This window comes from Triticum aestivum, chromosome 5B (genome assembly GCF_018294505.1).
Source record: "Triticum aestivum cultivar Chinese Spring chromosome 5B, IWGSC CS RefSeq v2.1, whole genome shotgun sequence".
NCBI lineage: Eukaryota > Viridiplantae > Streptophyta > Magnoliopsida > Poales > Poaceae > Triticum > Triticum aestivum.
In genome coordinates, this window is record NC_057807.1 from 705,701,087 (window position 1) to 705,717,097 (window position 16,011).

General features: G+C 45.7%; 2 protein-coding genes across 2 annotated transcripts; one reads left to right on the forward strand and one right to left on the reverse strand.

Moving 5' to 3' along the window:
• Positions 1-3,908: 3,908 nt before the first annotated feature.
• On the forward strand, positions 3,909-6,243 carry LOC123115354 (putative disease resistance RPP13-like protein 2; the record flags this gene model as incomplete). The annotated part of the gene is made up of 1 exon (XM_044536524.1): positions 3,909-6,243. A coding segment is annotated over one exon (2,076 nt), but the record flags the coding sequence as incomplete, so codon positions are not given.
• A 271-nt stretch (positions 6,244-6,514) lies between these two features.
• Positions 6,515-10,021, reverse strand: LOC123114409 (protein BCCIP homolog). Its single transcript, XM_044535863.1, has 8 exons — positions 9,752-10,021; positions 9,506-9,684; positions 9,142-9,417; positions 8,836-9,045; positions 8,688-8,753; positions 8,390-8,482; positions 8,252-8,308; positions 6,515-6,812 (listed from the first exon to the last, which is right to left on the reverse strand). Exons 1-8 carry the CDS (start codon positions 9,891-9,893, stop codon positions 6,717-6,719), a joined length of 1,119 nt encoding a protein of 372 aa, XP_044391798.1. The 5' UTR covers positions 9,894-10,021; the 3' UTR covers positions 6,515-6,716.
• Between the last annotated feature and the right edge of the window lie 5,990 nt (positions 10,022-16,011).

Sequence of the window (16,011 nt, forward strand, 5' to 3'; positions counted from 1 at the left end):
TATTGGGGGAACGGCCACTTGATCTTATCATAAGCTTTTTCAAAATCCACCTCGAAGATAACTCCATTGAGCTTTTTTGAATGCAAATCAAGAATGGTATCCCCCCCCCCCCAACCCCCCAAGGATGTGTCAGCCATCCATGAATGTCATCTGAGTGGGCCTCACCACTTTATGATCAATCGTTGTTATGTGATTAGTAGAAATAAAAATAAATTGAGCAGGCAAATAGGAGGAACCGTTGACTTTTCATTGTGTCCTCCTTTGGAAGTAGAGTAATGGTGTCAGATTTCCCATTGTATAATTCTACAAATATTAATTGGCATCAAGTCCCCATTAATGACTCCCAAAATTCTTATATATAACTCAGCAGGGAACCCATTCTCATTCAGTGTGATGAACTAGGTTGCCGGAGATCCAAACAATTGCTTATAAAGAAATAAGTGAAATTCTTTTTAGTTGGTCCTCTTCAACAATCGTACGATCATCTTGTTCTAGCTAAAACATTTTATTTTTTCCATGTTTTCTAGTTGTGACCGGATAGGATTATTTAAGTATTGTTATCCCCTTCCTGAACATGGCTAATCTTTGCACGATGGAACCACTTTACTTCCTCCTCACATAGAAGCTTCGCAAGTTGCCCATCCGCATCCCTTTTAGCAGCATGTTCTTCTGTGTTGAGGGGGTTAGCCTCTGCTTTAACATCTAAATCACTAATCAAACCATGAAGCCTCTCCTTTTCTTTTTTGTAAACACCTGACACACTCTTTGGCCATCCTCTGAGGAATTTCCAAAGATGGCGAACCTTATTCTGCCATCTATCGGTGGGACCGCGACCCCTATCCTTTTTTTGTAAACTCCAATTCTCAAGCATTACCAAGTGTGGTGCCATATACTCGATGTACACCGACTAGTGGTGATGTACACCCACTAGATGTCATCCTCCTCCTACTAAAAGCAACTTCAAGCCTAGCGCTTCATCAACTACAACTACGGGCATAGGTGACCCTTCCATCTTCGGAGGCACCTCAAGCGATAGGATGGTCGAGCATGGGATTTTCCCTTCGAGAAAGGAGGCAAGCGGGGACATCTTCGACTACATGAGGACGGTGCCCAAATGGGACTCCTACCCGGAGTCGAGCGCAGAGGCCGGGCATGGGATCTTCCCTTCGGTCTTGGAGGAGAGTGATGATTCACCACATCCTACGATGTTCATCTTTGGAAGCGTTATGCATGAGGAGGTTGAGCATGGGACTATCCTTTCAACCAAGGGGGGCGTTAGGAGTTGAGAATGGAGATGTTTGCACCACAAGTTCTTAGATCCCCATATATGATGAGATGCCATAGACCATCATATCACCATCATCGGCTTTTGGATTCATCCGATGGTGATGGCCCTAGTAGTATAGAATACCTCATTGCAACCAGTTAATACCCCTCATCACACACAGCCATCGGGTTTGTCGCTATCAACTTGTTGCTGATGTTAGAGGTCATCACAAAGGGGCGACCACACATTTGCGATGTGCCACATATCACAAATGGGGATTGTCTAACAATTGTTTCCAATGTGCATCGGCGCATCTCATCTCAAATGACAACTATCCTTTTCAACCATCCATTCTTCACATTACATCCATAATCATGCATTTATTCACATTCACATAAGTAATATCCATAACCATCCATTCATTCACATTCACGTATGTGACATCCATATAACACACCAAGTCATCCAAAAGATAAAATAATAGATCATATTCATATATGAACCAAGATAATACATAGAGAATCCAATTGTTGCCATCTTGTAGACCACTCAATTGTTAAGGTGATCTACTAGAGGAGTGTTCAGTTCAGCATCGAAGCATGGCCATCCTTTTTAGGAACTTGGTTCGTCGTGACACCGTTTAGCAACTACTAGTATTTTAGCATGGTCTCCTCTCGGCGGATCCGAGGATTCTTGTTTTCTTTGCGGTGGATTCGAGGACACTTATTTCCCGGCAGCGGATCTAAAGACGGATGTGCATCACGATCAGATAATACACCGTTGGAAGAAAAATACAAATCGATAATGAAAAAGAAACCACATAGCCGTTGAAGGACTCCCGTGCTTATTTCTTGCGCCAAGGAAGGTACCTAGCAGTCGACATTAGGCAGATATTTAGTTTCTGCACCATCTCGATGAGATCCATGAGGTGGTACAGTGCTTCCATGTCATGGTCGAGATCCATCAATGCATGGCTAAGAGGTGGGAGGGCGGCGACCAAGAGGTGGAGAGAAGAGAAGAGCAGACTACTGTGATGGAGGAGTAGCGGGCAAGTGGGATCGACCACGTAGAGGGGAGCGGCGAACGAAAGGTGGAGGGGTGGCGATGGGGCTGAGAGAGAGAGAGAGATGTCGCAGTCATCGTTCATATCTGGAGAGAGTGATAAGGGTTAGCAATGAGCCAACTTAAAACCTGCACACTCAATAATATGTGTTAGCAATGTGACACCTCACATCGCATATGGGCCAAGATGGCAGTGAGGCCCCGAAACCCGCGTCCCCGTGGGTTTTTACCCTATTAGGGGACGGGGATGGGCGTCTTTTTAACCCCGCGGGGCTGTTGTTAGGTAAAGTATAAAACCCAACATGTTTCACAGGTTTAAACCCGTTTCAACAATACCCGAACCCGAAACCCGCCATCCCCGTCAAAGTACTACAACAAACGTATTCGAGGAATACAATCTTGAGAGTGATGATGATCATGGACAGCCATCTTGCTCATTCTCTTCTTTGCGAGCTCCATTCCTTATGTCACTCTTCAATGAACGTGTTGCTAAAAAATGGCCAACGTCTTTTAGGATGAAATCTGAGCTAGACGGTTACTTGGAAGATGAGCTAGTTCCATTGTCCAAAAACAAATTCAGTGTGTTAGATTGGTGGAAAGTTGGTGGAACACGCTATCCAACTTTGAGGCGGCTAGCATGTGATCTTTTTGCAACTCCGGCCAGCACGGTTGCCTCAGAATCAGCATTTAGCACAAGTGGTAGAGTTCTAGTTCTAAGCGGTAGAACTCCAGTCCTTATGTTTGCTTAAATATACCGATTTTCCCGTGGGTTTAGAAAACCCGATGGGTTCAGGGGACAGGCAAAAGGCTAGCCCCGCATACGGTGATGGAGACGGGGACGGGCTTCCGAATTTTTCGTGGGGATGGGTTTGAGAAGGCAAAACCTGGTGGGTTTCGTCCCCGTTGCCATCTTGACATATGGGTCTTTTGGGCTGAGTGTTTGTCAGCAGTTGTGCCCGCCGCACTGGGCGCGCTAGCCTTTTTGGCCCACCTCTTCCCAAATACACACAATTGGGCATGCGTGTGTGGAAGTTGTTTCAGAAATGAGTTTTGGCTGACCGTCTCCAATGAGGGGTCTTGTTAGACCTGATCTGTAGTGCCCGCCACTCAAAACAAGAATACGCATAGAATCCCATATTTATATATTTTGCAGACTCATGCAAGCGAACAAGTGTAAGTACGACTTCCATTCGGGTATGTAAGGCCCCCTCGTATTTTGAATCAAAATTTTATCATGAATTTGACTAACAAAATGTGAGTTATATGTAACAAAAATTACATCATCGGAAACTTCCTTCGAATACGAATCTAATAGTATACTTTTTGTATCATATAGCATTTTTTTTGCTACTCAAATTCATGGTTAAAGTTTGACCCAAATACGAGGGGTCTTACATAGCCTAATGAAGGTGTATAACCGTCATAGTCAATCAAGCTACTGCTATGCAAAATTATAATTGTTTATGAAAAAAAATTGTAGAGGACAAATGTATTGACGTGGCGTACTACATCTAACATGCTTTGACACTATGCGTTCTAAAGTTAATTAATCAATTGGCATCAATCACTCTATTCAATTAACAGGCGGGATGGTTATAAGAACGCGGTGGGTTTGGATGAAGATGTGAAGACACTTGAGAAAATGCTGCTTCATAAAGATCAACCTCAGCAAATGTTTGTGTCCATACTTGGGGAGAGTGGTGTCGGAAAGAAAACACTATTATGTGCTATCATCGGACATACTGATGTGATTTATGAGTTTGAAATTGTAGTTTGGTTCAACATGCCGGCAGATTACACCACAGAAGATCTCCTCCAAGAAATCTACGATAGAGCATGTGAAAGTGCACCACAACATCATCCAAATGAAGGCATTAATATCGCTGATAAGCTCCGACACCTCCTGAAGAAAAAGAGGTATTTGGTGATTATCGGAGGCATATGCTCCAAAACCATCCTCAACTGTGTGAGGGTGAGCCTACCAGATGACAATAATGGTAGCCGTGTTGTGCTCGTGTTGGACACTGAGAGCGAAGAAGTAGCATGGCATGCTAACACCATGAACAAAGATGGCATAAATGGAATCCACATGTTGGGCCGTTTGGATGAAAAGAGAAGTAGGCAATTGTTCTGTTCGAGGGCCTCGAGGAAAGAATTGTCCGATGTGAAGGAAAACGGGGAAATGAGCAAATACAGCAAAATTGTGTACGATATAACTGGGGGCTACCCTCTGGCTATAGTGCTCCTGGCTGGACTCCTCCGATTCAAGGAGAAGCCAGGGCAGTGGGAAGCAGTGCTGCAACAGCTCAGGCTTATACCAAGAATGGAAGATGCACAAGGTGTTGAGGAAAACAAGATAACTGAATCTGTACTGTCCAAGGGGGTGCATATCGAGTGGCAGATGAGCCCTATAACAAAAAGTAAGCTCTCCACAAGAACAACCACCATCGAGAGGGTCTTCTGGGCAAGTTTTGAAGACATTCCAAATGACCTCAAGTCTTGCTTCCTCTACTTGGCCGCCATCCCAAAGAACACAACTATATATACTGATGAGGTTGTGAGGATTTGGATGGCTGAGGGTTTCATCAAGCCGCAGCAGGGCAAGACTTTGGAGGAGCTGGGTCACGCCTACCTCAAGGAACTGGTCTTGAGATGCCTTGTTCATATTGATAAGATGAACGATGTTGGCATAATTGAGAAGGTCGTCGTTCACCAAAGCCTCTATGGTTTCCTCCATTCAGAGGCTCGCGAGGCTGGATTCATGGATGTTCATGGCATGCATGACGTCTTTGTTCCACCATCGGTGCGCCGGCTCTCTTTCATGAGTTTCAAAGGTGGACATATGATGAGATTCACCAACAAGTTCTGTAAGCTACGTTCCATCATATGCTGGGTCCAGGAGAAAGACCGGAGCAATGACGGCCAAGGAGTGAACCAGAAGCGCCGACATGATCTCAAGTTTCTTTGTGGGTCCAAGTTCATTCGTGTAATCTCTGTACATGGATTATGGATTAAGGAAGTGCCGAATGAGATTGGTCGCGTGGTACACTTGCGATACCTAAATGTTAGTGGCTGCAAGGACCTGAAGAAGCTTCCCTCCAGCATCAAGAGCCTGCTCAACTTGCAGACACTAGACATAACGGGGACTCAAGTCAAGGAGATTCACCCATCCTTCTGGAAGATAAAGACGTTGCGCCATGTGTTTGCAGACGAGCTCACACTTCCAGCATCCATCAAGGAAGAACTGGAGGAGCTGCAGACGCTATGGGGTGTAAAACCTGCCCCAGCAGGAGAATGGGTTCAAGGGAATTGCCCACTGCACAAGATGACCAAACTCCGGACACTGGGTCTGCAAGGATTCAAGCAATCTAAACATGGGGCCGCACTTGAGAGTGCTCTGAGGAAGATGAGTCTCCTTCACCACTTGGACTTGACAGGCGATGAGATCCCTTCATGTGTCTTCACGGCACAAAACCTTCGATGCCTTGAGATGGTAGGGCTTCGTGGCACAATCAAATGGCCCGAGGTTGTGTCGGATGTTCGCAAGGTCCGGCCGAACCTCGTTCGGCTCACAGTGGTAAAGGGTAACGGCCAGGAGGTGCCCGAGCATATCAAGGACCAACTGCACGGGATACTAGAGGTAAGCGGTCCATAGAGCCGGACTCTGCCTTGTCATATTATCTACTAGTACAAGCCTTGGTTGCCCTACAAACAAGAAGAAAGAGCTGCAGGATAAGGTGAAGGAAAGTGCATCGTGCCTTTTGTTGTCACTCATGTCTCCTCCAAATATATTTACTGTGTGATACAATTAATGTATCATTGTATGTATGTGTGTGTATATATATTTATATTTATTACTGTATGTATGTATGTGTATGCATAACCATATGTATATTTATTTATTTTGATTTTGATTTTATGTACTACTGGTACTTGTTTGGAATCTCAATTGTTGTATATATTTGGTTGTTGCTGTTGCAATCGTGATATGTCGTGTAAAATAAAGCCAAAAAATAATAAATGCATTTGCATTCGGACCCTAGGGTTATAATATTGTATACCAGTTTGTTGTAGTGTGCAGTGCACACACTTTGTGTTGAGCAGCCCGATGGGCCGCTAGCAAAGCTAACTCCTCACTGCTCCTAATTTCCTTTTGTTTTAGGTGAAAACTGTTAACACAGTTAATTTAGGGGCAGATTATGCAATGCTCAAAAGGCAAATCATGTCTTGAGCCAACCAATGGACCCCTCCATGAAAGAACATCCTCTAGCACTACATGAAAAAAGATGGACTAGTCCATAAATCATTCCTTTTACTAGTACAGATCAACCTCGTCGCGCGTCGGGAGTGGCGATTGCACATTTGCGCCTATGAGCAAAGAGACCTGCTATTCACATACCAAGGCCTCCAGCTTCTTGCGGAACTTTGGAATCGCTTCGGCTTTAAGGCACATCACCAAGCCCATCTCCTTGTAGTTCTTCAGCTGCATGGGCAGACACAAGATTGCATTTAGCTGCATGTTTTAATTTCGAGAGGCAGATAAAGTTGCTGATTAAACTTTCGATCTGAGCTTAGCTGTGCTACTACGGGCACGCGATAGCTACTTTACAGTTGCAAGGTGTAGATCCAGATGAGAAACCAATATTGTGTTGCTGGATTATTGACAAGTCGGCTAGCAGTGTGGCGGTAGCTAGGTACTCCCTCCGTCCGGAAATACTTGTCATCAAAATGGATAAAAGGGGGTGTATCTAGACATATTTTAGTTATAGATACATCTCTTTTCATCAATTATGATGACAAGTATTTTCGGATGGAGGGAGTACTAACAAGTCTTATCTCTGAACAAGCTGCAGGAAAAGGAAATTACCCCCCAATGTAACCATTCTTACGTATTGGGCATCCTTCTCCAGGCAGGCATGCGTATAAAGAAAACATAGGTACTCTCGTATTTACGCCAGTTACAAAGAAGATAATCTACTTCTCCTTCTACAGAACTGGAGTGATAACACACTGTCATGCAAGCCAGGGAGACAGAAAATTTGTGTAACTGTGTTCTCGAAAAAATGCATCTCCCATGGAGTTAGACTGAATATGTTCAGCTCATGTTCAACTGTACGAGGCAGCCTGTAGCACGCTATAGCATTCTGAGCAATGCATCGCTAAATAAATCAGTGTACAATGTCTCACTAATAGCACGCTATAATGCGATATAGCACGCCAATAGCATATTTCAAGGGCCACGCTATTTTGTCATAGCACGCTATTTTTTTCATTGACGAGGCTACAGCGCATGTACGCGAGAGGAGAGGCCTAAGAGCATCTCCAACAGAGACGCTAAATAAGCGGCGCGCCTGAAAAAACGGCTTTTTAGCGCGCGCGACCGAATCGGCAGCTCCAGCAAACGCGCAAAAATCACGCGCGCGCTAAAAACCACTCAGCTGCATGGGCATGCAAATTCAAAACCTTTAGGTACCCTCCTACCCTACTTAGTTCAACCAAATGAACTAGAATTTCATAAATAGTGTGAATTCTAGTTCATTTAGTTGAATTAAGGAGGGTCAGAGGGTACCCTAAAGGTTCCACAGTTGGATCCTTACTGAACAGAAGAAACTACTCCCTCCGTTCGGAATTACTTGTCGCGAAAATGGATGTATCTAGATGTATTTTAGTTCTAGATACATCCATTTCCGAGACAAGTAATTCCGAACGGAGGGAGTAGCAAAGAAACATATGCACCACGAACACAAGTAAAACCACCGACAGCTGCACACTTGCACGTGATAAATAAGTATGTACACCCTCCGTTCCTGAATATTAGTAGTTTTGGCAGTTTAATCAAACTGGCAAAACGTCCTATATTTCGGTATGGAGGTAGTACATGTCAAGACATAATAAAGCATCGAAAGATTAAGCACAACTGACCTCCTGCTGAGCTGACTGTTCTGCGCGAATTGGGAAGGTAAAAGACCACGAACTAAGCTGGCAAAGAAAGAAAGAAGTGTCATTACCTGTCACAGAAATACACAAAAAAACAAGCACGCCAGCAGAATGCTTTCATACCTCACGGAAAATTTCGTCCTCCAACTTCGGGTAGATAACAGGTTCACCCTCATCTTTATTATTCTTTGCTTTCTGCTTTGGAGGAGTTTTTCTCTGCACAAAGTGACAGAGACAAGTTTGTTGGTATGAATGAATAGATTGCCAAACAACAGAGGCTCTTCAATATCAAGGGCACGGTCATACTTGAACCAGACCAACGCAATTGGCTCTACTGATTAACAGAACATGCCACTCTGTGCATTCAAGCAAAGCAGGCACCGTCATAAGAAGAAGGAAACATGATGTATATTGAGCTCACCTCCAAGATTCTTACAAGCAGCAGGTACTGCTTGAATCGGAAGGAGTCCTGGAGTTCTGGTGTTGGCTTCAGACATGCAAGTTGCCAATTCATTACACACATATAAAAATGGACAGAGCCGAATGTGCTTGACAAACTGATAACCCACCTCATCCTCTGTCGCCCAGGCAACCTCATCAAAGAGCGAATCATACATCTTAGGCACCATTTCATACGGGAAATTCACAAAGCGCCGGCACACGAGCAGGCCGACAGTGGATGCCTTGTCTTCCAGCAGCGACTTGAGCTTCTTCTTGGTGTCCTTGTCGCCGCAAACAGCAAGCAGATACTCCTTAAGATCCTTGATGCAACGGTTCTCCTGCAAGGCAGCAGCAGCAGCAACAAGGTGATCAGTCTGAAATCCGCCAGAGAATCAACTAATCAGACACACTAGAGAGTCAATTGTGCAGCATACCCCGTATCTTCCCAAATTGAGCACGGTAATGAGACCGAACAGGTCCTCATCGTCGTCGCTCTTGTCACCCCCATTTGCTTCTTCACCCTCGTCGTCATCCTCGTCCTCGGCCATCTTGACGACGGTGCCGACGGTGGTCTGCTCGAGGACGAGGTCGACGAAGCCGGTGAGGTCCCAGGGCTTGGAGTCGAGGTAGGTCTTGAGCAGCAGCCTGACGCCGTGGAAGTCGGTGGGCTTGGGGTCGAAGAAGGCGAAGTCGGCCTGCACCGTCTCCATCTGCAAGCGCCGCCAACACGAGGAGCAAATCACCAAACTTTGCCGGTGAAACAGTAAATCAACACAAGAGGAGGAAAGAGTCAGGCACCTCCTGGGACGCGTCTTCTCCGTCGTCGCTGCTCGAGCACTCCAGAGAGCTGTCGCTGTCCCCGTCGCCGTCGCTTCCCGAGAGCTCCTGGTCGGCGTCGCTGCTGGGGCGCTCGTCGTCGCTGGAGGGCTCGGCCTGCTTCGCGCGCTTGGGCGGGGGCGGCGGCATGGCGGCGGTCTCTGGCGAGCAGACGAGGCGTGAGAGGAGGGTGCAGTAGGAGGAGGAGTTGGGGCTTCAGAAGCTTACCTTGATGGGGTTTGGCGGCGGGGCCGGCATTGGTGAGCGGCAGCCTTGAGAAGCCGGAGGCGGGGGAGAAGAGGAGGGAGCGGGCGAACGTTGAGAAGCCGGCGAACGGGGATGGAGCTGGGCGCTTCCGGCCGGCGGGCATGTCTCGTCGCGGGCGGTGAGGGTGGCGGCGGCGACCGGCGGCGCTGAGGGGAAAGGGGGAGAAACAATCGCACTCGGGTCGCAGCCCTCGCTTCCCTTTTCTTGGAGCAGGCTGGGCCGAGAGGGGACGACGCTGGGCCGACAAGGCCTAGCAACCAGGCCTAGCAAGCAGTTTTATATTTTATTTGTCTAAAACAAAAAATCACTCAAGAACAAATTGTCACGTCTAGAAAAATAATATAAATTTCCAATTAAGAAATAATGCGTAAACTGCCACACCTATTAAAAATGATATCAAAAACTGCTAATTGGAAAAGTGAACAAAGCCAGTATTTTAACCAAAAATTTAAAAATTTAAAAATCAATACAAAAAAGGAAGTTGCTCTTTTCAGTATAATAAAAATGCCATCAAATTAAAAATTAAAAATGCTATGATAAAAATACGTGTATATATTAAATAATAGTTCTAGGATAAATAAGTTTGAGATATCATTCTCATATTTGTACTTTGCACGAGAGCGGTGGGATAAACAAGAAAAAAGTTCCGCTGGCTGGAGCGATAAATCCGGATCACGTGAGAAACGAACAGCAGTCAGATCGTTCGGATCTGTCGCTAAATCCAGGTGGTTCAAAAAAAAACAAAATCGCTTATTTATATATAAAATAATACTTTTAGGATAAATAAGTTTAAGATATCATTCTCATATTTATGCTTTATGGTACATTTTTCAAAATAAAAAGCAAAGTCGAAGAATCTATTTATGTATGCAATAAAAAAACAGGATAAAAAGGTTTGATATATAACTATCATTTATGGAACATTATTATATCGCAAAACACCGGAATTCATTGTTAGGTGAAAATAATTAAATTTTGAAAATCAATCAAAAAACTATGGTCTCAAGATTCGTCATAGTTAACATAAACATAACTAGCAAATTAAACCCGCTCTCTAGGGTACCACGACTTAGAACCGGGGTCTGTTTGTTGTTGGTCGGCCCCCGGTTCGATCGGGACAAAAAGAAAATTCTAGAAACGCAGAGGTGGACGATCGACCCGTCCCAATTTCTCAGTCCAGCTTCCACAACATGGATGGTTGAGAGATAGCTAGGCCGACGATGGCGAGCTGGGGCTTGTGACCATGTGCTCACTTGAAGACCATTCGACAGTGTCCTGGTACACAACTCCTTGTACCGAGGAGTTGCCGGTGCTGCTGGCCGAGGTCTGTACGAAGCCTCCTGCACCGGATAGGTGAACGTGAGCCTGTTTGGGTCGACGGTCACGCGCACCTCCGGGGGCATGTCCACCTTGGTCATGTATGTCTTCGGCGTCCCCGGAGGCGCGGCATTCGTCAGCATCCTCACCACGGAGAACCTCGCTGGTTGCAGCGGGACCATGATGCTCGGGTTGTTGAGTTTGGACGGGCACGTGGTGGGAAGCTCGGACCATCTCCACGAGTCATTGCACGAAATGGCCCAAAGTGCGGCCTCACCGAGCGTGAAGCAGACATGGGCGGCATAGTACCGCTCATACACGAGCCAAGGGTACATGGCCCTGCACATGTTGACGTGCCCAGCTCCCATTTTTTACGCGTTCGCAGTGGATAGCTGGTCGTCTTGGATACGATGCCCGGAGTTGTCGACTATGTCAGCCGTTGTCATGAGCGCGGACCTGCAAATCATAAAATTCAAAAATGATCACTACGATTGCTGGGTTTTTTTTTCTTCAATTGCTACCCAGTTCAGTTAGTGGACATGCTCCCTAAATCTTCTTACTTAATTGTGACCAGACTCCAACTCCGATGCAGGCTCTTCAACATGATGGCTGTGACACTCCCATGATGGTGGCCCACATGAACCCAAAGTACACAGGATCGTTCTTGACCTGGTATGCCATCCCGCCCAGGATATTAACCCCGGGTGCCAGTAGGTCGAGCTTCAGCATGGCGGTGAAGTACCAGCTCGGGCCGTGGACGAGAAGAAGGCCACTACGGGGGCCAGAGTAGCAACCAGAACGGGGGCGACGGTGTAGTCGACGACCGCCCTAGGGGGCGGCGAAATGAGTAGGCCTTCAAATGTCCATCATCATTATAAGACACTGAAGAATTGGGCGGTTTCCTATGTCCATCAAGCTTCGGGTGTATCCACACACCTCTGGGTCCACCATAACGATCGCTGACACGTTACTACTCCGTCTCATTTCACCGCCGGTCTAACAAATGACAAGACAACCCGGAAACAATGGTACAACTAATATTTCAAATTTGAGTGTACATAACACTCAGCAAATTTCGTCTCAACTATCGGCCCGCTCCTCTTGATATATACATATTTTGTACTAAAATTTTATACTTACATTCTGCAATGTTAAAGACTATAATTTTTCATTACCTATTTGGCATACTTAACCACATAACAAAGTTAAATATTAGTTGTATTATTTATATATTATATATTTGTAATGTATATATGATTGAAAAACACTCATGCGATTGTGTTGAATTCAATTTGTACTTTGTAAAAAATGGATTTTAATAAGCTATTTATACTTCAAATTATCTACTCTCTTCGTTTCTAAATATAAGTCCTTTTAGATATTTCAATACGGACTACACACGGATGTATATAGACACATTTTAGAGTGTAGTCACTCATTTTGCTTCGTATGTAGTCTGTATTGGAATCACTATAAATCCTTACATTTAGGAACAGAGGGAGTAGTTTATAAGTACATAAATATATGCTTTAACCCATATCGAATGTGATTGTTTTATACGATTAGGAAAACATATCCGTAGAATATTCTAGGGTACAAATTAACTATATGCAAGGGATTCCATCAGATATACTTGTTTTGGAGCATCCATATATAAATTTAATCATATATTTACTAAACTGTATGGTTTATCCCATGTACCTATATACTCTTTCTTAAACAGAAATAATGGGTGTACACATGTACACCCACGACTGATCTAGCTCTGTTCATGCTCGGAACACGCACCGGCATCTCGTCTTCTCGATACACGTAGTTGGCGCGATCCCCGTCGTCGTTGTAGAGGAGATCGTGTGTGACCTCTGGTCGAACTGCCGTCAGCCATGCCTATCGGCGAGCGACTGGCCAAACACCACATCGTCGGCATACACATCATCACTGACAACCCTGGCCATCAGTGACAGGTCCACGGTGCCGGCTCCCACGATCATAAGCCAAGGCACGTTGTTGTGAACAGTCGATTGACGTGGGCCTTTGTTGCCGGGGTAACGACAACGAGGACGCCAGCCCGCATGGCAGCGAAGGAGGCCACGACTATCATGTCGTGTTTGTACGTCGGTATGGAGGTTCCGCCGAGGGAAGATGACGTCGACACCATCATCCACCGCCGCAAGGATAGCGGACATCAGTGATTCGTCGGGCCAGTCCCTTTGGCAGCACGCCCCCTAGATGGAGACGTGCGCCTGTGGAGTCATCTTGGATGTGTTGCCATTGGCGAGGCCATTGACGGGAGGAAGTTGTCGCTCGTGATGGTCGTCACATCACGTGAGTGTCGTGCCCGTCGGCAACGTCCAAAGGTGGTCCGAAGCCAAAGAAATTATTGGCACCGATGAGCTTCCTGTCAGTGGAGGAGCTAGCTTAGGATGACTAGGGGACAATGACAAAATATGAACTCTTGAAAGGGTAAAAATCTATCTTTTGTGCATGTAGCTACAGAAAAAATTTCTTGAGAGAATATCACAAGGCTGGGGCAGTGCCCCCCACCCACACCCCCCGGCCATCAACATAGGTCCGTCATTGCTTCCTGTTGCATTTGATGTCCTTGTCGTAGGAGCCCCTTCATCGTTGTGGCGACTCAATGTCCTCGAATCCAGCGTCGTCCATCGACGCCGGGCGACTCCCCCCTGTGGTAGGGGCGTCCGCGTGAGCATCGGCATCCATTTCTTGGCCTCCTGCAGGTGGCTCGACAAGGAGTATGTCCCTCCTATCTTTCAGCACGCCCCGGTAGTCATTGCAGTGCTGCTAACATGGTTCTCACATCCGGCATGGATAGGCAACCCAGGCCATCCTCCCGAACTCCTCTTTTTTCGATCGAACTCGACTCCTTGGCGTGATTATTCCACGTGCAACAGCTCACCTTGACGCCATTCTCTTCCTCATCTTCAGTTGGGTAGGCCGGCGACGTTTCCTCGGCCTTCTCGATTTCCTCATCAGTTCCAATTCCTACTGCCTGAGTCACGGCCTTCCCCTGGTCCCGCGCCGACGCGCTGAACGGACAACTCGCAGCGACCGTTGCCTAGCGCCTCGGTCCTGGGTACGCCTTCTTGTGGAGAGGGGTGGATAGAAGATGGACATGACAAGTTCGATCCCGATCGGGGTCGTTCCTTTTCTATCATGCCAAACTGGCTCGAGAAGCAGTAAAGTTTGATCCTGAAGACACCCACCGAAACGGTCTCGACGACTAGGTGACCAAGGTCTCGCAAGAGGACGGTCTGGATTGCTGAGGTGGAGTTGATGAAAGCGCTCGGCGGCTCAATGACGACCACCGTGAGCTGAGACTAGCCACAATAGAGAGTAACATACACTAGTAACATACACATTTCCCTAGACTATGTTACTACCTCAATACACTAGTAGAAAAAAGACCTAATATGAGACACATTAGTGTCGGTTTGATTTTGAGCCGGCACTAATGTGTCCATTAGTGCCGGTTCCAACGGCTAGCCGGCCGTTCTCATTAGTACCGGTTCATGGCGAACCTTTAGCACCGGTTCGTGCCACGAACCGGTACTAAAGAGAGTGGTGGCAGGGTGTTATCAGTCTAGGGCCCCTCCAGCATCTTTAGTACCGGTCCGTGGTACGAACCGGTACTAAAGGTCGACGTACATAAACCCTTCGTCCATCCGAGCCACTCTGTTCTTCCCCTTTCCCCTCACTTCCTCTGTTCTTCCCCTCTCTTCCTCGAGCTCCTCACAAATTTTGCCCAAAATTTGTCAAGATTTGAAGGCCCCCATCCATTCAAATGATCACAAAGGTTAGCAACTTTGTCCTTTCAACTCTCATTGCTAGATTAGCTCTTGCAATGCTTTGTATAGTGATTAATTTGGGAGGAACTATATTTGCTAGTATTTGATTTATATGCAATTTGAGGTTAAAAATAACACTTAGTTTGCATATGTAGGTGTGATTTACTTAGTGCCTTCTAAATCTCCGTCGTAACCATCGTCGATCGCCCGCACCGTCCCGTCGCCGGCACCACCTTCTGGTGAGGCTCTTGTTCATGAATGTTTTACATTACCAAATTGATGTTTGTGTGATTTGGATATATAGTTACTCGTATAATTATCTTACCCGTACGTTGTTTGTTATACATAGTGCCATGGTTTTGATATCCGTCCCCGTCGGCCCTCGTCCTTGTTATGATTCGGATGTGGTATATTCTCTTTTAAACTAGTTGTTGCATTTCGTGTTTATGACAAATTATGCCCATCAAGTTGACATAGATATTTTTATCTAGGAGGTATGTGAACCGGAAATTCCAACCGACCCTATTGTCGAGAGGTTAAATTTAGTTGAAAGAGAAAATGAGTATTTGAAAGAAAAATTGAAAAGAATTGAGGGGAAGAAGATGGAATTGGAGTTGCATGTTGCCGATGTCGTCGTTGATCACAAGATCAAGATGGAGAAAATGAGGTTGAAGATTAGAAAGATTAGAAAATATGCCATTGATAGTGTGGCTTGGTATCATTATGCTGTTGGATCAATTGTTATCTTAGTTGCGATCTTCATCGCATTTGTTGTTGCATTTAAATTCTTTAGCTAGAAAGTTATTTGTATGTTGCATTTAATTAAGTGTTGTATATGAACTTTATGTATGAACTTTATGTATGAACTTGTATTAATTTGGTCTATTCGGTGTTGTGTAATGAAGATGAGCCGACAATGGATGTATGATGACCGATGCTCTCCCGAGTTCATTAATGGCGTGCATACTTTTCTGCGGGCCGCTGAGGCAAACAAGCGGGCGGATGGTTTTATGCCTTGTCCATGTGCTGGCTATAAGAATGGTCACAGTTACTCTACGTCAAAAACCATTCACATCCACCTATTTAAGTCCGGTTCCA